The sequence below is a fragment of the Mustela nivalis genome (genome assembly GCF_964662115.1).
Source record: "Mustela nivalis genome assembly, chromosome: 7".
Taxonomy (NCBI): Eukaryota; Metazoa; Chordata; class Mammalia; order Carnivora; family Mustelidae; genus Mustela; species Mustela nivalis.
The window spans coordinates 77,771,021-77,795,245 of NC_139026.1; the positions used below are offsets into that span (position 1 = coordinate 77,771,021).

General features: G+C 40.4%; 1 protein-coding gene across 1 annotated transcript in view; it reads right to left on the reverse strand.

Annotated features, from left to right (window-relative positions):
• The window catches only part of CPNE8 (copine 8), a 217,568-nt gene extending 193,638 nt beyond the window's left edge, over positions 1 to 23,930 (reverse strand). Inside the window, exon 1 of the mRNA XM_082739027.1 lies at positions 20,937 to 23,930. Coding sequence (XP_082595153.1) covers positions 20,937 to 21,073 — 137 coding nt within the window. The 5' untranslated portion in view covers positions 21,074 to 23,930. The remainder of the gene's footprint in view (positions 1 to 20,936) is intronic.
• Between the last annotated feature and the right edge of the window lie 295 nt (positions 23,931 to 24,225).

Sequence of the window (24,225 nt, forward strand, 5' to 3'; positions counted from 1 at the left end):
AAAAAAAGGTTACAAATCGAGCCAAATGAGATACGGTCCCATTTCATTTTCCACAGGAGCAAAAACAGAGCCTACAGAGCTGAAGAATGCATCACCATTTTACAGAGCGCAGCATAAACTGTCCACAAGTGGACAGAGAACCTCACCCCTGCACCATACAGTCTCCCCCTCAAAGTTGTTCTGTATCTACCAACAGAATGATTCTGGGTTTGACTAAAATCTAAGAAACTATTGGGAGCCTTTTATTTACTGTTCTTCAGCATAGTCTGGGCATCGCTGACTTTCTGCGAGGGCTCTATGAAGCAGGGCTGAGGCTGGCGGGAACCCAGCACAGAAGAAGGCTCAAGCAGCAGCCTCTGGAAGAACGAATGGCTTTAGTATCCAGTCAGAAGCACCGGCTTTTTTCATTGTAGATATGGTGAGGTGTCTTATTATGAAAAGAAGAACAGAAGAGGTGGCATTTTGAGCCCTTGCACTAATAAGTAATCCATTAACTGAAAAAACACAGAGTGACTCCTTTCCTAGCATCATAAATATGCCCCATGTTACTACACCAGGGCCCTTCCTTTGAGCATTATTTTGTCTTATAGACTAGAATGAGGAAGTTCTGGGGGATATATATATACACATATTTTTTTTAATGCACATACACACAAAATGGTTTTCAGAGGTTTATATATATATCTATATATAAAGACAAGGAAATCAAAACTTTTTGAGCAACTGAAAGGAAATTTATCCCATATTTGAAGTGATTTGAATGTAATATTTAATCACCTTTGACTCGTGTATTCAAACTTTTTTATTACTATCATTCACTGAATAAATATTATCTCTGGGAATTTAGCACAGAAATTTAAGGGGAAAAAAAACCATTTTACCTGAAACTGCAATTTCTGTAACAAGGGGAAACAGATTACACATAGGCAAAAAGTAAAGCTTTCAGAAATGAAAAAATGAAGTATTTTGAAACTGAAGCTTACTGAAAAGTCAAAGTCAGCTAGAATCTAAGATATCAAGTAATTCTGAAGGATAGGGTCATTGGAAAGTACTTAACAAGATTATCTGGCTTTCAAGAAAATAAGAATAGACTTTCAGGTTTGAAGTTGTGCAAATAGACTACAAATTCAGCTCCATAGATGCCTCTCGTAGCCTGAGCAACCAAGGAGAACTCTGTCATATGTGACACACATTACCCCACAAAAACTGGAAATAAACTTTTTAGCTTGTTTTTCAGTTTTGCCAAAATTGCTTGTTCAGAGTATTTATACATTAGCACTGAAGAGCTGGAAGTATCGGTGATAAAAAATATATATATATATTTTTTAAGATTTTATTTATTTATTTGAAAGAGAGCGCAGAAACAGGGTGGGGGTGGCAGGGAGAAGAAGAAGGAGAGGCACACTTCCCGCTCAGCAGGAAGCCTGCTTCAGGGCTCCATCTCAGGACCCCAGGATCGGGACCCCAGCCAAAGGCAGCTGCTCAACCCACCGAACCACCCAGGTGCCCCAGAAACACATTTTCAATCCTTGCATGGATTGTTTAGATATTAAAAGAAATTATAGGGGCAGATCTTTAACACTGAAAACCTTTATGGTTCTCTGAAGGCATTCAGTATGATTGATATTCTTGGAAATTGCTTAAAAGAAAACCAAGGATTTTTCAGAACATGACTCGTCAGAGCTCTGGTTTGCCTGAGCCAAGGTAAATAGAAGAACCCACTCGTTTGCAGTAATGTAAGGTTAATCCAGGGTAATAGCAAGCTTTCAGAAAAAGGTACAAAACCCAATCCCTGCTTTAAGCTGCAAAGAGATATGTAACATTTAACAAAAATGGACAGGATAAAAAGACACTGAGAACAGGATATGGGGCTTCTTAAAAACCAAAAACTCATGTACAAAACTAATCTCATTACAGACTCCCCAATCTTGCAGCTCCATTCAGTATCTCAGTAAGTGGCAACCACAGAAGGCAGAATAATGTCCTCTCCCAAACGTATCAGGCAAGTCCTCATCCCTAGAACTTAAATGTGACCTTATTAGGGGGGAAAAAAAGTTCTGTGCAGATGTGATTAAATTATGGATCCTAAGATGAGGGCATTATCCTGGATTATGTGGGGGAGCCCCAAACCCAATCATATATCCTTATAAGAAGCAGCCAGAGGCAGATTTGACACAGACTAGAGACAACGACATGAACAAAGCAGAGAGAAAAGAGAAGATTCTGGCCTTGGAGACCGAAGGGATGCAGCCACAAGCCAAGGCATGCCGGCAGCCACCAGAAGTTGGAAAAGGCAAGCAACACATTCTCCATCACAGCCCCAGAGGGAGAGCAGCCTGGCCAGCAGCTCGGTTTCTGCTACTGACTTCACTCTTCTGGCCTCCAGAGCTGTGAGAGAATAAACTTCTGTTGTTACAAGCCAACAAGTTGGTGGTCATTTGTTACTACAGCTGTGGGATCCACGCGCAGCAACATGGTCTAACCCACCCCCTCTCTCTTCCAAGCCAGACTCCAACAGAATCATCCTGCCCAATCCCTCATCTCCCTATTCCTCTCTCCTCTGACGCTTCCCTCCACCTTTGCTTCTGTGTCCATGTCCCAACTACTTCCCAGACTTTGAGCTCTTAAGTGACCCTCCTGCTTCCTGTGTCCCAGTTCATTCAAGATGCCTCCAAGAGCAGTACATATACTGTAGAGATGTAGGAAAATCTAAGCAAATGGCCCCGTTGCATAAAACTCATGACCTACAGAAATTCCAAACTCCTTAATGGAGCACTAAATACCGGCGCATTCTGACTAGCTTTACCTCCAGCCGCGCCTCTATCCATCTTCCACACCATAGACTCTGCTCCAGACATTTCAGACTTTTTACCTCACATTTCTGTACTCATGTTTTAACCACAGCATCCCCTTTCCCAAAATTTCCTCACCGACTTCCTTCCTGTTGGGGCATGTCAACTCCTCTCCCAGCCTCTTCCCACTGCTGTGCTCTGGGAAGGTAGCACTGATTACTCCCTCCTGTGGGCCCTATCATACCCAGCTTGAACCTGTATCACAAATTCTGCACCTGTCGTTTATTTAAGGAGCAAGGTGCCAGGCTCTATGCTGAGCATTTTAAATAAATCATTTCATTTATCCCTCAACACAATCCTAAAAAAGTAGCAATTATTCTCAGGCTCCATACTGCAGAGGAGATAACAATATTCAGAGATGTTAAATAAAGTGCTGAAAGTCACAAGAAAGTAAGTGCTTACGGAACATTTTTGTAAATTTTTCATTGACTTACAATTTTGATTTTGATTTTTTATTTTTGTATTGGTTATACTGACTGTCTCTATTCCTGAGAACAAAATGAAATAAACGGCAACTACTGTTATCATTCATCACTTTAGAAGCTCTCGGGAATATGAGACAAAGTGACAATGTGACATGGTATTGTAAATTATTATTACGTGCAGATTTAATTTGGTACCTAGGAAAAAAAACAAGAGAATTAATTAATAAAATCTTTCAAAATTAATAAGATAATTCAGTAAAGCAATTGGGGGCATGATGAATACATAAAAGTCAATAATTGTCCCAGGTATCAACTGTTAATAATTCTCCTATCCCTTGTGGACTTTTTGGTAGTTACTTGTTGCCTTTAGTTACTGAAGTAACGGGCAGTGCTTTACAGCTCTTACAGTATACTATAACCTGGCTACCAAGTCTCAGACCAAATTATGCCCCAAAAACACTTGTTACCAAGTGGGACTCAAAGCAATCCCACAATATGCTTTACACGTTTACAAGTTCTGGCTCTCTGCTACTTTCAGGCATTCCAAACAGTACCCTAAGGCATATGTGATAATATCCCGGTAGCAAGATTCATCTACGCTCTGGTCAAATCTGTCTAGAGAATCCTTTAGACATTCTGAGCCCATGACCAAGGAAGTTGTTAGGCCTAGAGCACCACTACAAATGGCAGAATCACAGGATTTACCAGGTATGTATGACCTCTTCACTTGTGTAATATTTCTAGCTAATATACGTATCTTTCTTTTATAACAGCTTTACTCAGATGGAATTCCCATACTGAAAGTGTCACCATTTCAAAGTGTACTCTTCAGTGGTTTCTAGTATAGTTCACAGTGTTGTGCAATCATCATTACTGTCTAATGTCAAAACACTGACACCTCCCCCCAAGTCCCCCCAAAAAACCTCTACCCATTAGTAGTCAGTCCCTATTCCACCTTCCACAGCCCCTGGTAACCACTAATCTACTTTCTGTCTCCAAGTGTTTGGTGATTCTGGACATTTCATATAAATGGAATCATATAATATATGGTCTTTTGTGACTAGTTTATTTCACTCAGCCTAATGTTTCTAAGGCTCATCCATATTGTAGCAAGTGTCAGTGCTTTATTCCTTTTTAATGTCAAACTATATTCCATTGTACAGATATACCACATGGGCCCATTAGACAACACACATTTGGGCTGTTTCCACTTTTGGCTATTAACAATAATGCTGCCATGAATACTTGAATTTGAGTTTTTGTGTGGACACATGATTTCATTTCTCATGACTACATACTGAGGAGTGGAATTTCTAGTTTAGAGAGTAACTCAATTTTTAACATTTGGAGAACTGCCAAGCTATTTTTCAAAGTGGCCGTACCACTTTACATTCCCACCAGCAATGAATGGAGGTTCCAGTTTCTCCATATGCTCTCCAGTGCTTACTACTGTCTTTTTTATTATAATTATCTTCCAGCATAAAGTGGTCAGTCCACAAATCTGATCACCATACACTTCTCCAGCAAATAAATAAATAAATAATAAAAAGCCATTTCTGTCAACCATAGTAATTACAAAATCCTCTGGTGTTGACCAGATAAAGATAGTATGACAGTCCAGAGTAGACACTTCTGGAGTGTGGACTTACGATTAATTTCAAATACTAATGAATCCCATCCAAATATGTACGTCTGACTAAGATATTTTAGATTAAACTCTACAATGTAACACACATATGGTACTGTCTCTGCTGAAATATTTTAAAGTAAATCATGGAAAATAAAACATCAGCCAGAATCAATTAGAAAAGATGGGGGAAAAAATGTAACACACTATTTTTTAAATCTTGGCATGAAGAATACTTTCTAAGCTTTACACAAAGCTCAGAGAATGGATTAACTTATTTGATAATGAATGCATTTTAAACTTCCATACAGAGATGATACAGTAATTAAAATACATTTGTTACATATATATTGGATAAAATGTTAAAGCTATAAATATGCAAAGCATTCTCTAAGTAATGGACTAAAGAAGGGAACAGGAATTTACTCACTGAATGTATTAAATGAAATTCATACTCAATAGTAATGAGTGACATGCAAATAAAATAAATAAGATATTGTTCTGTGATACAGATAAATATTCACTGCATGAATTATGGCTCATTTAGTTCTAAGTGACACAAAAGAGGGAAATGTATGATGAAAATATAGAGATGTTTTGTGGAACCCAGAGTTAAGAACGTAACAGACCCTTTGTAAAGAACTGAAACAAGAACAGAACAACAAAGCCTGACAAATCAACAGAGTCCAGCACCATTAGCCAAGGAGCAGGACTCCAGGGTCAAATAGGCAGCAAGACCACACCCAGGTCCTGCAGCAAAAAGCACACTGTAACCTCCCAGTGGTCCGTTAACAACAGAATTATAATAGCAGAGAAGACTCTGTGCAGGTGGCAGAGAAGGAAAAGGGGTCAACTGGGATGGCAGCTGAGGTCATTCACTTAGAAATGCATGCGCTGAGCTCCTGCTCTCTAGGCAGGGGGCGCCATGCTCAAAGGAAGGAAGTCAGCTTCAAATATTTATATCCGGAAGGGAAAATCTAAGAACAAACTGAGACACTATCTTGTCAAAGTCATCACAACATGGATATTAATGGATACATGCCTTAAATATGTCTTTTTTTAAAAGATTTTATTTATTTCACAGAGAAAGAGATCACAAGTATGCAGAGAGGCAGGCAGAGAGAGCAGGGGAAGCAGGTTCCCTGCTCAGCAGAAAGCCTGATGCCCGGGCTCCATCCCAAGACCCTGAGATCATGACCTGAGCCAAACACAGAGGCTTAGCCCACTGAGCCACCCAGGCGCCCCGTAAATACATCGTAATAAAGGCACAAAGAAATATGCTCTGGCTGTTATGCTTTAGCATGGAGTAGAACTGGGGTGAATTGTGCATTCTCCTTTGTTCTTTCCAATGCTGTTTGGTTGTGTGTGTGTGTGTGTGTGTGCGCGCCTGCTCGTGCACACACCTATGTGTAAGTGTGTTTTTACATGAGCATGTAGCACTTTTCTAAAACTTAAGTTTTTGTTTTGTTTTGTTTTGTTTTTTTAGAGCGCCTTTGCTATTTTCATGAGGTAATCCACTGTTTTCCAACTATTCCTACTGAATGCCAGAATAAAAATAAGAGTTCCTTGGGGTGCCTGGGTGGCTCGGTCGGTTAAGCATCTGCCTTCTGCTCAAGTCATGATTCCAGGGTTCTGGGATGGAGCCCCACATACGGCTCCCTGCTCAGGGTAAGTCTGTTTCTCCCTCTCCCTGCTATTCCCCCTGCTTGTGCTCTCTCTGACAATTAAATAAATAAAATAAAATTTTTTTAAAAAAAAGAGTTCCTTGCTAAGTGATAAGAACTTTCTATATACTTGAATGATTTTATCCCATACAATCTTCATAGCAACTATACAAAAAAGAACTTCTCTCATTTATAAACCAAAGCAGAGAGAGATTAATTTATCTAAACTTAGTTGACAATATATGGAGCTGCAGTAAATCCAGATATTTCAGTCTCTAAACTTGTGCTCTGCTCTTTATTCCACCATTTCCCTTACTACTTTACAACACTTGAAACTATGTATCACCATTTTCCTCAATCCCTCCTGGCGCCTGCTCTAAAAGTAATGGCTGCTTTCAGCTAACTTGCAAACAGCTAGATGGGAAATGACCTTGCACACATTTTAAATAATTTTCAGGGTTTATTACTTCTCCCGGAGTCATTGCATGAAGCATGTTTGCAGGTGACAATCACTTGTTCAAACACCAAAAGCTAGTGACCGAGAGAGGTCCACAAATCACCACCAAGTAGAAAGCTGAAGGCTAACCTACTCTGTCAACATCAGCTCAGAGGTAGCTGCCTTCCACACCGCTTCAAAAATATATTGGTCACATGACTAGGTTTTCTCACTCTCTATGTCCTTGTCTATAAGTTGTTGAGCAACATATTGCTTCTATGTGTTTTAATAAGTAATATGTCTTCAGGCTCAACATTGAAAAAAAAAAAATCTTGTAAGGGTACCTTGTCAGCTCTCTTTAAGACTTGAGCAACCAATGCACAGACTATGCCAGTGAGAAAAAAATCACGTGCTTATGAAGGTAAGGTTAGGCTGGCTGGGTTTTGTTTTGACTGGTCCTCCAGATTTTAAGGAACATCTTCTGTAATTTCTTTGGATCACTGATCATAGAACAATTGCGAGGTCCTTAAGAACAATCTGAAAATCAGCAACAGAGTTTAAAGAGACAGAATTAATCTGCAAAGGAAATTTGTAAACATAAATGACCAGGCGAACAGGGAGACTGAGAATAATTTTCTAATATGCATCTGTTACCTTTGTCACAAATGATTAGACTAGGAATTTGCCCCTAACTCAAAACACTCATCTAGGGTCCAGAAAATAAATAAACAAAAATAAACAAATAAACCTCATTAGCAACTATGAAGCCATGCTGCTTACAGTATTTTATAAATCCTAGAAAATAATGGAATGAAACAGGTATAGGCAATTGTTCACCCATGTCTCCTTGTACCTGCCTTTATACAACTGATTTTTTTCTCAAATCAATTGATGTTACACTCTCCCCTGTACCTATGCCTTCCAGTCATGGTTCCCATTCATTTAGGATGCTCTACTTTCCTCTCTTCTACTATACATTGAATAAATAATTATCAAATACTATCCAAATGCAAAACATTGGTCTAGATACTAAATAGATACAAAGGTAAGAGGGGTGCCTGGGTGGCTCATTCAGTTAAGCGTCTGCCTTCGGTTCAGGTCATGATCCCAGGGTCCTAGGATCAAGCCCCACATGGGGCTCCCTGCTCAGCAGGAAGCCTGCTTCTCCCTCTCCCTCTGCCTACTGTTCCCCTTCTTTGTGCTCTTTCTGTGTCAACTAAATAAATAAAATCCTTAAAAAAAAAAAAAAAGGTGAGTAAGACTCAATTCGTGTCCTATAGGAATTTATAATTTAATAGTTGTCTGATACTCTTTCAAATGATTATTCAACAAGGACCAAGTTACTGAGTGACAGAAATAGGATTTGGTATTGGAGACTGATATGAACACATGGGCTCCTGACCCTAGGTCATGTATACTCTAATAAGGGGACAAATTTGTAAACAAACATATGCAGCAGAATGTGGAATGTGTGTAATAAATTCATTACAGATGACAGAAAGGGAGGGACAGTCAATTCGATCCGAAGGATCAGGGAAAGTAGAGTCTACGGAGTCTACGGAGTCTACCGAGTGACATAACAAACTGAGGCAAAACTATCCCCCCGAGAACCAAGGTTTCAACGTCTAGTTCTCTCAGGAAATGCAGGTGGTCTGAAATGACTTAGAGTTTAGGAGAGAGTTTTTTAGAAGTCAGTAGGGAGAAAGAGGGTGGCAGTACATGGAGAGAGAGAGAGAGAGATGAGGCTGAAAAGCTAGGTCAGGGTTTGTGAAGTTCTCATGGACTTAATACATAGGCAATTGGGTTTTCTTTTTTTTTTTTTAAAGATTTTATTTATTTATTTGACAGACAGAGATCACAAGTAGGCAGAGAGGCAGGCAGAGAGAGAGAGAGGAGGAAGCAGGCTCCCTGCTGAGCAGAGAGCCCGATGCGGGACTCGATCCCGGGACCCCAAGATCATGACCTGAGCCGAAGGCAGTGGCTTAACCCACAGAGCCACCCAGGTGCCCCCAGGCAATTGAGTTTTTAAACAAGAGAGTAAAAGTATGATAATATTTGCTTTCTGAACAGGCCTCTAGCAGGTCAATGTGCAGGATTAATGGCAGGAAGGAGGAGGGTGGCCATAGCTGGGTGTGAGGTGGGGAGAGGCGAGGAACGTCTGCCATGGCACCCACAGGAGTCAGACAGGTCAGACAGTCAGTCAGAAGCAGAGAAGTCAGCCCTATTAAAGAGGCAAGATCAAGGCTTGAGGCTCAACTGGCAGAAACTCTACAGGGCTTGGGGGGATAGAGAAAATGGTGGGGAGGACTTAGTCCCTTGAGGGAAGCAAACTGGAATTCTCAGGAGTCCCCATACATCCTTTAAAAAATCTCTGAAGCAATTCTGATGATGATAAACCCTTGTTTAGAATAGCTGGTGGAAATCATGCTCCCAAAATGAAAGTGATACAACCACCTGATAATTTCATTTTTTTAAACCACAGCTTTTTATGCATGTGCTAGAAATGTTCCTCAATTGTCATCATATCATCTTGCATTAAAGTAATTCATCCATGTACTGCCCTCACTGAAACAAAGTAGCTTTAATTTTTTTTTTTCTTCCTAGTAAGAACCACTATTAAAGTCAGTGTCTCCGGAAAGATTCAATGTAATCAGGTGGGATATAACATTTTAGGCAAAATACAATCAACTGAACACTGAGATATACAAGTACTTCAAAAATTCTTTAGCCCATCCAACAAAACTTTATAACCAGACAAGCGCAGGGAACAACATGGCTTACAGATAGTAACTTAAGTAAATATGCTCATTTTTTACTTGTGCACATAAAAAGAAGTTCTGTAGGGTTTTCTCCCTCTTTTCTATAGAAAGTACTATTTCCTCTTCCATCTTCCTGTGAACACTTTTTTTAGTTGAATTTAGACTTTTCTAAAATTCTGTTTACCCCTTTATGACACAAATTTAAAACTGGTAGGAAAAAAAACACAGGGTCTGGCAGAAAGTACAGTAGCAGGTATGAAACTTATTGCTTCCTGAAGAGGCCAAGCCACCAAACAGTTCTTCTTACGATTCTACCCAAGTGAAACCATCGTGTGCTGCTGTACTTTATCAGTTCACCACATAACTTACTAGAAACATCTCTCTCCAAGACAAAAATCTTCCCTTGGTCAAAGATATGTTCATTTTCTTATTAAGATATGTTATATAGGATCTCATCATACATACAAATTCTATTATTTCTCTATTTTGTATATTTTCCATCCCATATTAAATAAGCAAGTCAGTTGCTACTGTTTAAAAGTATTGTCTACTTCTAAAACTAGTTTTGTTATTTGGAGGCAAAGTCAGTTCATTTAAAATTTTTATTTGTCTCTCATTTGTTCACAAATAAAACTTTATGGGATGTTTTATATACACTAAGTAATACTGAGCAACTATATGCTTTTATTAAATTGTACTGGTAAAATGAGCCATTTAAATGTTCTTACTATATACAGAAACCAATATTTTAAAAAATATAGACATAGACAAATGCATGTGTGTCCAGATTCATTCTTCCAATCTGTCCATAAGGCAGCAAATATCTATTAACAATCTTCTAACGTGCAGAGCAAACAGGTTTTTGAAAATCAAAAATAAGACAAATATGCACTCAAAGTTGCATAGAGGTAGAGGAGACAAATATGCAAAAAACCTAAATAATTACATCAAAATAAAAGTGCAAGAAATGCAGTGTAGGAACTCAAAAGAAGAAATGATTAATTCCAGTTCAGGAATCTAGTAAAACATTATGGGGTTGCTACAAGTGAGGTATACAGGCATAGCAAACTTCATTTGGATTTGCTTTACTGTGATTCACAGATACTGTATTTTTACAAACTTAAGGTTGTAGCAGCCCCATGTTGAGCAAGTCAATCAGTGCTATTTTCCCAGCATCATTTTCACACTTTGTGTCCATGTCACATTTTGGTAATTCTCGTAATATTTCAAACATTTTCATTATTAGTATATTATATTTGTTAGAGTGATCAGTGAACTTTGATGTTACACAAGGGATCTGGAGATTGGCAAGTACTCCACTTTGGCTAGAGACCCTATCTGAGATGTGACTGGCAGGGGATGGAAATCTGTCCAGGATGAGGGCAGACACTCAACACCATGTTAAAGCGGCTTGGATTCTCTTTTGTGAGAAAAGGAGAAAGACTGAAAGTTTCTGCAAAAGGAAAATCACACAATTCATTTATTTAATAGGAATTTAATAGAAAGCTAACTACACAACATCTGAAGAATAGACCAAAAATGTGAATTCTGGAGTCACAGAGAATAGTTCAGAGGATATTTTAATATTCTGGGGGGAAATACAGCTTCCTGAACAAGAAGGTTGGCAGCAGGAATGAAAAGGAAGCGCCAAATGCTTGGGCGAGCTGAGCCAAATAGGAAGTTACAGTGATTGATCAGACACTGGTAAGTAGGTTCAAGATTGTAACAATAGGTAACTAATAGTATACATGTCACTTGGCATTTGACTTTTATTTAAAAAATCAAATACAGCATGTCTTCCCACAAAACTGAGATTTACCTTAAGAATCTTTCCAGGTGCTACTTCAGGCAGTCAGCACATAGTAACAAGTAATCAGTCAACAAAAAATTGAATCCACTTGCCATTTCCACTAGAAGCTCTGTATTTGCCAAGATATAAATGGTGGTGGGTGGGGGGAGTGACGTATTACAAAAGTCAATTGGAAGAAAGGCATGAATATTTTTAATATCTAACATTATTCATTTGCAAGATAAAGAAAGCCAGCTATAGATCTCTACTGAGAGGAAAAACTAGAACAGCAATAGTAGAGCCTGGCATCCCTTTGGGACAATATTAAGTGAAATGAGGACTATGAAGTAGGAAGTGGTTGGCATTAGAAATAGTCTACCTTAATCCCTTTGAAAACTCAAACACTAGCATTAGGGTCCAAGTTTTCAAATGGGGACTGACAATCCTAACATTCCCTTAAATCTAAGCATGTTTATATTGTATTTCAAGGTCCTACTTCCAGTGTCATTGAATTAACAAGCTCTGAGTGACACCCCAGGTAATTTAGACCAGGGACTCAACCTTTCATAGAAGGTGATGCCCAGAGAACTGGTAAAGTTGTCAAAGTCACAGAGCCAGTGTCAGGAACAGAATGAAAACTTGGAGATTTCCACTATACTTGACTGGCACATTCCACAAGGAAGAAAGAAGTCACATGAATGACATTCAAATGACAAATGACCTAAGCAACGGCAAAGAAATGACAACCATTTAACTTAAATTGTGAGACAAATCTTGAGATGAAAATCAATTATCTTTTTGCTAGTATATTTCAAACTTCTCTCCAAAAACAATTTTAAATTTAAATTTAAATTACCAATTAAGAGAAACATTCACTATCAGTTTAATATTGATTATGCCTCCTTTTCCCAATGCCTACAAAGAGGCTTTAGATGAAACCTCTAACATAAAAATCAATGGCAATCAACTTTCTAGTATTTCTGCTTCCACAATTAATTTGAAAGTTAAGATATCCAAGTAAGTCAGACAATGAGCCATGTCCAAAACTTGCTCACTCTCTCTCTCTTATTCTTTGCTTTATAGCTGGGAAACATGAAAACCTACTGAAGACATTAAAGAAGAATGATCGAGGTTTCAATTACCTAGAAAACCACAAATAATGTGATATTCCCTTTAGGGGAGTACATTTAGATTAAAAAAAAAAAAAAAAGAAAAGATTTGTAAGCATGCCCACATCATTATACATATTGAAAGGACACAATACTAAGGATCTGCTGGCAATGAGAAACAAATTTCTCAAAATGATTCTAAAACCACTATTATACTAACTAAGGCTGAGATATGCATTGGTTTCAACCAGGTACTACAACTATAATCATACCTGGTTGATTGCACTCTCTAACAGTTGAGATTATTCCTAATAAAATTAATGTGTCACTTGCGATACATATATATAGATACATGTATGAAAAGACAGAGAACAGCTAATTAGCAATGTAGAAAACAACGACCTTTACGAAGTCACATCACAGTTCAGTTAGAATACTGTGCTGACATTTTCAATATCTAAATAACTATTTTGTTTATATGGAATTCTGAAGAGCATATTTGCCATGAAAGGAGACCCCAGAATTTATTACTGAAAAGCTGGCAAGTTAAGTGGTGACTTCCTCATTACTAAGAAAGCAGAGGACTGATATGACAGAGCTTGCAGTCAGTTCTCAACCCCAGTGGTAAGTATGAATGTCACATCGTCAATTCAATTAATTTCCCTCTACTTTTCATTTGGCTGGTTTGTCACCTTTGTCCAGCGTTTAGCTTTCATCTCACCCTGCCTGCTGATTTCTAGTTAAACAGTCCCCTCATTACTTAATCTCCCACAGCTTCATTAGGTAACTCAGTAGCAGAAAAGAGGTAAGAATCAATACTTGGAAATTAAATATCAAATGGTTAAGGTTTACATCACTCATCTAAACTGTTCTACCCAAGCTCTCACCAATAGGGGACAGAAAAGGCACAGTATTCTATATCCCCTTTGTGATAGGATAGATATCATGTGTTACAATTATATCTCTCAGCTTTGTCATTTCTCTTCAGCCACCAACACATCAATACGGAGAGAAAAGAATCCCACCTACCCTTAAAGCCTAAAAAATATAACTTACGGAAGAATGCCAGACTATGTCTGGTGGACAGAAGCATATACCTAAGAATTAGACATATATGCATTGGGAACTCAAGCTTGCCACCTCCTAGGTGTGTGACTTAGGCCAAATTACTTACATTCTCTCTGAACCTCAATCTCCTCACCTGTAAAATAGGACATAAACCACCTGTTTCGCAGAATTGTTACGAAGACAGAGTGAATTAGAATATGTTAAATGTTTTCCACAGTCTCATGCAGATTTAGATTTTGACTTTAAGTAAAATATATAGCAAATGTCGACAGTTTTCTTGTTTCCTGATGTCATTAGTGCAGCTTATAACTGCATACTTATAATAAAGAGAAGTACTTACTTCCCAGGGACTATCGCTGATATTTTGATTCTTCAGAGTTTCACAAAGTTAACTGATAATTCCCTCAATGTTTGGAGTATTATTCTTTGTAGAATAAACTTGACAAAATGTCTCATAACTGGAACAAGAATACCCGAGAGCCAACCTCCCTGCTGAAGAGGCATTAAAATGGATGGTTGTCATACGTTTGGAAACATTTAAGGTATTACATGTCAGGGAGTGAACAATGGCTTTTGGGGCAAGGCACCTTTTAAATACATCTCACTTTATTATTGATGATCAAAGCTTCATCCTCCTTCAGACTGTGTTGTCATCTACTCGGATGTTTTATCTCGTGTCCAACACAAAAGAACTGTCTAAGTGTCAGTCTACTGATTTTATTGGTAGGATACCAGAATGTGCTAGAATGTGCTTCCATTCTAAAACTTTGTTGTTAAGCACTACTTCCTATCTGTCGAATCCCACTGGGTCCACACGTCTAATTGCATGTGTGGGTGTAGGGAAGCCATGGAGTACAATCCGAAGACATGCCCTATGCACTTCCAAATGCATACTCTTCTGACCACTTTTCCTCTGTATATCCTCTACATTTAGGTGTATGAGATGGGCTATCATTATCATCTTGAACATGAAGCTTTATGTCACCTTGCATTGCATGTTTCTATGACTCCCCCAATTGAATATAAATTTGTCCAAAATACAGGTACCCTGTCATCTATGTTGCTTATATGCTACCTAGTAACATAGTCATAAGAAAATGAGATGAGACTAACAGCTCTTAAGTGCTTTTCTTGTGAAAGGCACAATCCTGGGCACTTTACAGATTTATTTCATTTACCTCTCCAATAATACTATAAATTTGGTTTTTAAATCATTTCTGTATTACTGATTAGGAAATGAGATTCCAAAAGTTGAAATAAGTTACCCAAAATAGCATTCAAAAGGGATAAAAATGGGATTTAAAGACATCTGTCTGACTCCTAATTCCATTTTCTTGCTGCTACACTCTGCTGCCCCAAATTCTCATTAATCTTTCAATGCAACTTTCTCATGAGAATAAAAGTATTTAGAAAGGTGCAGCCAGTAGTTTAGACTTGAGTCTACTTATTTAAAGAGGAATAGGGGGGAAACAACCAAAATAAGCTATTAAAATCCCCTTGAGAAGACAGCTTATTAATAACTTCAGCTCTAGAAAACTATCCCAAGGAAAAAAAATAATCATAGCTGTTTTCAAGTGTTCATGAATAAGAATGCTCATTAGCATTATTCTGAATAGTAACTTTCTGAAATAAATTTTGGAACATAAGAGATAAGTTAAATAAATACAGTAAGTCCATAAAACAGATTACTTCACAAACATGGAGGGTTATTTTTCTCAAAACCTAATGATAGTAACATATACATGATACAAAACAAACAGAAGTACAGAACATAAATTGTATAGAATATAGTACGATCCCTTTATATAATGTGTGCATATCAATTTTTCAGTTAACATCATTTGAAACCTATTTACACACTAATTTCAACTTCTTGTGTTTTTAAAGAAGGGTAGAATATGTCTAAGAGATAAACTAAAGGGACTGTGGTGGAAACCTCCATTGCTGTGTTTGAACTCTTTCCTTCTTTCACCATAGATAATAAGAACAGTGAACGCATCTGCCTCAAACTGGGCCAATCCCCACTGGACCAAGCAGATTCTCTCTCTTGCAATACCCATTTGCTTTCCCAGGTGGTCTGGAACTGTAACTGTAACATAAAAACTTGCAAAGCATATGCCACCAGTGGACAGAGAAACAGAAAACAAAGTCTCCAAATTGAGACAGAATAGGGAAATGGAAAGAAACATGTGAAAAGGAGAAGAAAGGAAAAAGCGTATAGAGCTTCAATTACCTTCCTATTTCATTCACAATACACATACACAATACAAAGCCAAGCTGTTACAACCGTCCATGGATTATGAAACCAGACAGCCTCACTTATTCCACGTAGAGAAGCAAGACCACAACAGTGCCGACCTTGACACTGTTATTTCTAACAGTGACAGTCCAACAGCAGCAAAATTTTTTTTCCTTTGTATAATCTTACAAAGGAAAAAAAGGCCTAAAAACAGTGATGTGTATGTAAGCAACTTGTTTAACTGTGAGCTCTCCAAAAAAAAAAAACACTGAATGCAGAGAAGTGTGTGTGCACATGTGTGTATTTACATAATTTATTATAAATTTTACTGATATAAAATATGTGTAGCTGAGCACACATCTTTTAGACAATAAGAGTATATATGGTATTTTCACTGTAAATTCCAGAGGGCCAATTGATTCCCACAGAACATCTTAAGTGCAGACAACAACAAAACAAGCCCTGATCTGCAGTATTTACCAGTTTCCATGGTATAAATACTCCCACCACAGCCAACTTCAACCCACCAATGTGACATCACTGAACAGGGACGGAAGAGATGAGCAGCAGCACCTGACACATAATACTGTCACCTCGCCGATCAAAAAGATAGAGCACAGGTGACAGGAAAGAGTATAGATAATAGTAAATTGTAGTAAAATCTTTAGGAAGTGATAGCTTTTGAGTATGTCTTAACTTTGTTTTAAAATATAATGTATTTCATTTTAGGTTTATATGATTTTAATGTTTAATAATTGCCATATTTAACAACTGGTGCACAGATTCCGGTCTCAATCCAATTCAGACCAGCTCCAGCACACATGCCTGAAAAGTATCTCCAAACATCTGAGGACAGGTACTGCTAATCCAGACCAAGGGACTACAGTCAGTCATTTGCTCATCAAACATTTTAATGTGCATTATCAGCACATGTGAAAAGTCCAGATTCCTGGGCCCCAGTCTGAGAGATTTTGAGAGTATATCCAGCGCAGGGACCCAGAAGTCTGTGTTTTAACAGGCAAGCAACCATCTCTGTGCCAAACCATTACCCAGAAAACGTCCGCATCCAGAATTTGTTCACTACATATTCTGTGCCTGGCTCAGAACCCATGGACATGAAAGAAACAAAACTTGTCCTCAAGGTGAATACAGAAACCAAGAATCATAACGTAACTCTAATACTGGTACCTACCAGCTGCTTTGGGAAAATAAAATCCACTTTGGGAGAGGAGTCCTGAGAGAAATGTTGTTTGACCTGTGTCTTAAAGGAGCACCAGCTAATCAAAACGACAAGGGGGCAGGGAGGAAGGGGTGTTCGGGGCAGAGAGATGGGGGGCAGGTGCATAGCCACACAGGTGAAGAGGACTCCGTCCACTAGATACCAGCACATTCTTTGGGGCTGTAAGACTGATTTTGCAGCCACATTTCATCTGTCATCAGCTTTAGCGCATATTAGACTAGTTAAATCATGGTGTTCCTGTGAGGAGTGGTGGTAGTTTAGGCAGAAAAGTCATGGCCAGGTCGGGTGGAACTTTACAGAATGCCTAGCACAAAGTAGGTGCTCCTATTCTGTATTCCTCCTTCAACATGAGTGTTTAAAATTGGTTTTTATCACCATAGATTATCGCTGCCAAAGAAGTTACAAGTGGCGGCTAACTTACAAAGTCTACAACACAGAATGCTCTCACAGTTTTTTAAATGGACAAGCTATCTCCTCAATCAGAGAAAATGACCAAAACTATGTGTTAAAAATAGTTCCCCAAACCTAAGTTCCAGGGAAATGAGTGATTACTACATTATATTTTTCTCACTGGTTTTGCCAGTTGAAGGGAAGTCATAGAGTAGGAGTGTGTCTCTACCTAAACAGCTAGAAGAGTGGACTTGTCACCCTAACACAGCAAGTCTGTGGCCTCCTCCTTGTCATGCTGTCCCTTCTCTAATGCAAACCATGCACATTAATCTCACCTCCCCTCAAGCCCCATCTCCTCCTTGTAGAACATTCCAAGCACTCCACTGCACAGTGATCTCGTCTCTCTCCATGCATGATCCTCATTTCTGGATTTAGTCCTATGTGATCACATATTACAGAATACTCATCTCCCAACCAGACTTTACATTTTCAGAGAACTTCCCTTGCCATATGTCATGGAACAGGGCATAACGCTAAACATACAAAAGACGTTAAACATTTGGTTAGTAAATAGACAAAATGATCTCCATGAATTATATTTAGCTTCAAGCTTCAATTGCTGATTTCTTCACCTCCCCCAAAATGAAGATGAAAATGTCATAAAGACTTTTAAAGGTCTCAGATTGGGGACAAAGAAAGGAGGTTATCAAAAGGGATTCTAATACTGGGTGCCTTTTTAAGCATCAACAAATCATCAGACGTCTCTAACACAGAAAAAGAAGGGAATTCCTGGCTTTGCTTGCCCACAGTAAGACTGAGGGGTCTACAACTGAGCCTCGTTGCTAAGTGAAAATCCCCCCTCAAAACATCCTACAATATAAGCTCTTATACTCATCAAAGAAGAGAGAGAACAGGTATCCCAAGGCTGCCTCTATCCTGTATTCTTTAACAATTTACTGAAATACAAAAGAAAAAGACAATTTACAGAATTCCAAACTGAATTATATATAATACATTTATTCAGTAAATACTATTTCCAGTATCATAATAGCTAACATTTTTTAACACTTTTGTGTCCTACAGTATTTAAGACATCATCTTATCAAACTCTGATGTCATTCTATATGAGATAAACACCATAATTTTACTCATTTTAGAGATGAGGAAGCTCAGCTTAAGTACTAACTCCAAGGTAACAACATTGTTAAGTCACAGAGCCAGAATCTGTAATCAGGTCTCTTATCCCAAAGCCGAAAGGATACCATCTCTGTTTACAAGATTGAATTCCCAACAATGTTAAGTACTCTACATACTTGAGTTCTATTCAGGACTTTTTTTTTTTAATGTGAAAACTTAAAAATTAAAAAAGCAGGACACCAAATCAGTGGTATGAAGAAAAGGCCAAACAAGGGTATGTCCAGGGTCTGAGGTACCAAGTTTAAACAAACTGGCTTAAAGCCAATTAACTACAGGATTCCACTGGCAGAAAGACCAGTGAAGGTATTATTTCCCCATCAGTCCTAAAGAGTACTTGGGAAATTAGGATTTAATTTATAACACTTTTTTTTTTAAAGATTTATTTATTTATTTATTTATTTGACAGACAGAGATCACAAGTTGGCAGAGAGGCAGGCAGAGAAAGAGGAAGGGAAGCAGGCGCCTTGCTAAACAGAGAACAGGATGCGGGACTAGATCCCAGGATCCTGAGATCTCGATCTGAACCAAAGGCAGAGGGTAATTTAATCCACTGAGCCACTCAGGTGCCTCCTTATTTTATAACACTTTTATATTCATGTCAGGTACAGGCGACATGCCATTCAGGCTTCATAGAATGTTCAGCAGAGAAGAACTCTAGAAAATGCTTTTACTGTAGGACTTTTGGCCTTGCATTATGTGTGTATACTAATGACCTCCCTTGGGCATCCAAAGGCAGCTTCAGAATAAAGAAAAAGGCCTAGAAATTAATGTCTGAAAAGAGTTTTCCATATAGCCTCACCTGTTCAATTGACAGGAAGAAATCTCAGGCAGCCCTTAAAGCAAGAAACACAGTAGTAAGGCAAGAGTGCAAGCTTAGCTACCATTATCAGCATTGTTCCCACAGTCTGAGGTCAGCCTTAAGAGGAAGCGAGCAATCATGGGAAATAGTCTCAGGGATAGCTAAAGGTTATCCCCTATCCCCTAATTAACACCTCTACTGGTTTGTTGGTGCTTGAATTTCCACAAAAAGTGAAAATCCATTTCTTTGGCTTTCGACTCAATCTTGTGAAAATGCAAAATCAAATACTACTAGGGGGAACAGCATTTTAAGTTTCAGGGTTTATTTACATCTAAGATTCCCCAAGTTTGTTAGATTCCTTCAAGGCAAATTTTGCTAAGGAAAGGAATGTGAGGGTACTGAAAACAACCTTAGGGCCTAAGTGATTAGGACGGAAGTTTTTTCCAATGAGAGAGATCTTAGTATGCAAACAAGGGAGTGGGCTCCAGAGTCAATCTGATGCAAATTCTCCCTCTCCCGCGGCCATTATCAATTTATTATAGTCCGCCCCACCTCTTCTCAAAATCTACCGAGATACAGCAATTATGATGTTTTATTTACAGGAAAACTGACCCAAACAACGTCAGGCAAAGGAGTTGAAATTTACAGTCCTTGGGCAGAATGTCAGTTATTATAAGCACTCCAACTGTGTCTACTTGCAGGCAGAAAGTCGTGACTTCCCAGATTTTGGGTAAGGCACACATTCGTCTGCAAAGAAGGCTGGAGCCGAAATCTCTACCTATCAGGCATAAAGCAAGAAGCCAGGAAGGGGGGGGGGGGGCTCGGGGAAGCAAGCTGGATGGCTCCAGGAAGTGGGTGGGGAGGAAGCGGCGAGATTTGGAGCCAACTGTAGCAATAGCAGGTTGGCACACGCCTAGCGAACCGAGTCCCGGGCCACTGCGTGCAGCGGTCACAAGCGCTCTTGGCAATGCTGTCCCCTTTGATTCCCGTATCACCCAAACACAACAGCTCGGGTTTGGGACGTAAAAAGGGCTTGCAAAGTGGGCGGCGGCCGGGATTCCCGCCGCTGAGTCACAGCCCAGCCAACTTTTACAGCATTTCCCAGAAAGAAAATTAAAAGTCTCAGTTCCGTAGCCCACTACTCGCTTCCAGTTCGTGCTCTCCGCTCTGTCACTGCAGCTGGGGGGGGGGGGGGTGACTCAGACCCCAACTGGGGTGTTTCCCACTCGTCTCGCAACTTCTCACCCCAGCAAAGCCTCGGGGTGCCCCGAGCGCTTGGCAAGCGCTACCCACCAGGCAGATGAGAGAGCAGGAGGAGGGAGGGGAAGGGCTGCGTCCTCACCTGCAGGACACGGACACCTCCACCCGCGTGGCCGGGATGGCCGCGCTCAGCTGGTTCAAGTCCCCGATGCCCGCAGTGCTGGTGTAGCGGCTGTCCATCTTGGGGGGAGGCGCCGTGGACTTGTCCGGCGCCCACATCCAGAGCTCGGGCAGACTAAGGGCTCGGAGCCCAGCTCCCGACAGACGGGGATGGGGGTTGAGGGTGGAGGCAGAGGAAGGAGGGCGGAGGCAGCTCGCGGGAAGGGGGAGGGAGGGGGAGGCGGACCCGAGCAAAGCCGCGAGGGAACCGCGAGCCAGTCCTGGCCCAGGCCGAGGCTGCCGGCGAAGTGGCGCACGGGGCTCCCGGCCTCCCTGCCCCCTCCTTGCAGGCAGCAGCCCCAGCGGGAGACACTTCGTGATCCTTGCCAGGCTCCGAGTGCCAGGCTCTGAGGAGCCACCGGGCCGCCTGAGGAGGTAGGAGGCACTAGACCCAGACCCCAACCGTCTAGGAGAGCAAGCCCTGGCCGGCAGGGCGCGCGGCTGGGGTGTTGACTCCGCCTCTACACTCCCACTCCCGCCTCCTGGGCAGCGACTCCCTCCTGTCAATCAGGTGTGGACGGGAATGTCACGCAGTTCGCCTGCCTGGGCTGGAAGCTGGAGGTGTGGGCGCCTCTGCCTGTTCCAAACTCCCCCCTCGCAGGCGCGCCCCTCCTCACCCCGCGCTGGTCCTCACCGAAGCCCATGGAGGTCCTTCCCACTTTGCCTTCGGGCAGGTGAGCCAGGTCTCGGCTTCTGGACTGCCCACTCTCGGCCACTTGGGGGTTGGGGACAGTGGGACATGAGGACGATTTGCAATGTTCTGTATGCGGTTATAAAGTGACAGATCAAGATCTGGGACAAGTCTGGAACAGGATGAACTCTTGGGAGGGGTACTATTTGAGATTTAAGGGGACAGGTTTCCCTCCTCCCTCAGTTCCTCGAAACGTGGGGGTCAATTGTGACAGTCTTCCTATAATCAGGACTCTCCTGCGGCCCCCTCGCTTCCAAATGCTTGGAAGTTCGGACCTGAAACCTGGAGGTCACAACCGTTTAACGCAGCTTCCTTACCCCGACTCCCACCTACAAGATCCGAATGAAACTGGACGGACGGAAGCAGAGGGGAGCTGGAGTGAGCTCCGCATTTGGGAAACTGGAATCTGGGGCAGCCATACAGGTGCAAGAATGCCGAGGCATCCAACGTGTGGGGAAATTCGCGCAAGTCCCGTCCATCGCCCAGACCTTATTGGCGACACCTTGCCTCCTGCCTCGCCCGTGCGCCTGCGGGTCCCCAGACGTTAGCCAGCAGGGGGCGACCGAGGACGGGACGCGGCGTTCTGGGAAGAAGCGCGGAGACCCGACCCTTGTGCGCCTCCTCTTATCGCGCCCGGCACGGAGTTTGCCGCTGGAAGGACAAACTCAGAGAAGAACTCTTTTCGCGACTGAGAACTTGACATACGTTGTTAACATTTTAATCCATTTGGAGCCACCTGCCTAGAGAATCTATAGAGTTGCCGGTGAGGACCTGTAGGCACTGGCTTGCCCCTTCCCCCTGCCAAGATCCTCCCCGCATTTCATCCTTGGTTTCTTTTCTTGATCTCCCAGCCCACCCCTTGTCATACCTTAAATCCAGAAGAAACTGTTTCTCTTTTCCCGACTCTGATTAACCTGTAATCAGGTTAATTGGAAATGTCCTAAAGCTCCAGACATTTCTTATGCTGCCCAAACTTAATTTGGGGGACTAGACTTACGTATGTTGTTGTTGTTTTTAAAGATTTTATTTATTCATTTGACAGACAGAAATCACAAGTAGACAGAGAAGCAGGCGGGGGGGGGGGGGAGCCCCTGCTGAGCAGAGAACCTGATGCGGGGCTTGATAACAGGACCCTAATATCATGACCAAAGACAGAGGCTTAACCCACTGAGCCACCCAGGCGCCCTTACGTGTGTTTTTTTAAGGTAACCAGACTTATTTCATAGAAGTCTACTGAAGAAATAAAAGGTGAGAACTTTAAAACAGTACCCAGCCTATAATCCTTGAATTCTTTTCCGTTTTAGTGAGCTATAATTGACATGTAATAAATTGCACATATTTAAAGCGTGCCATTTAATAAATTTCGATGCATATATATTCCTGTGAAACCATCACCGTAATCAAAATAATGAGCCATTCCATCACCCCAAGTTTTCTCAGCCCTTCCTTTCACGACTAAAAACAATCCTCCAGACAACCACTGGTCTATTTTATATCACTATAGGGAAGTTTGCATTTTCTGTAATTACATATGTATGGAATTATATAACATGTACTTTTTTGTGCGCGGCTTCTTCCACTAAGCAAAATTCTTTTGAGATATGTCCCCACATTGCTAAGTGCATCAATAGTGCATTTCTTTTTTGTTGTTGACTAACATTCCATTGTATAGATGTGCCACAAATTGTTTACCTATTGGCATGTTAGTGGACATTCAGTTTCTTCCAGGTTTGAGCTATTACAAATAAAACAGCTATGAACATTTGTGCATCTTTATGTGGACATATGCTCATTACTTTTGGGTAAATACCTAGAAGTGGGATAGCTGGGCCATAAGGAGAGTGATTATTTAACTTTTTAAGCAACCATTAAACTATTTTCCAAAATAGTTTTACTATTTTCCATTCCCACAGCATTATATGAGTTTTGGTTCTTCATACCCTTATCAGCACCTATTACTGTTACTCTTTTAAACTTTAGCCAATCCAATAGTTGTTTTAGGAAGTTAATGACTAATAATATTGTTATTATGGGTCTCAGTGTGGATTAATGCCATTTTTATGTGCTAATTTGCGATCTGTATATATTCTTTGGTAACGTTTCTATTCAATCTTTTGCCCATTTTTATTGTGTTATTAGTTGTTTTATTCTTGAGTTTGGGGAGTTCTTTATATGTTCTGTATATAAGTCCTTTGTCACATACAATTTATAAAATAAGTTCTGCCAGCCTGTGGCTTGTATTTTCATTTTTGTAATAGTCTATCAGAGATTTGGAGTTCCAAATTTTGATGAATCATTATCGAACTTTGCCCATTATTGATTATAATGTTGGTGTTGAATCAAAAAAGTCTTTGCCTAATCTGAGGTCACAAAAATGATCTTATATGTTTTCTTCTAGAAGTTTTATACTTCAGGTTTTGCATTTAATATGATTAATTTGGTTTTTTAAATCAAAGTTCTCTTTTTTGCACATCAACATCAAATTTTTTCTAGCATCTTTGTTAAAAAGACCACGTTTTCT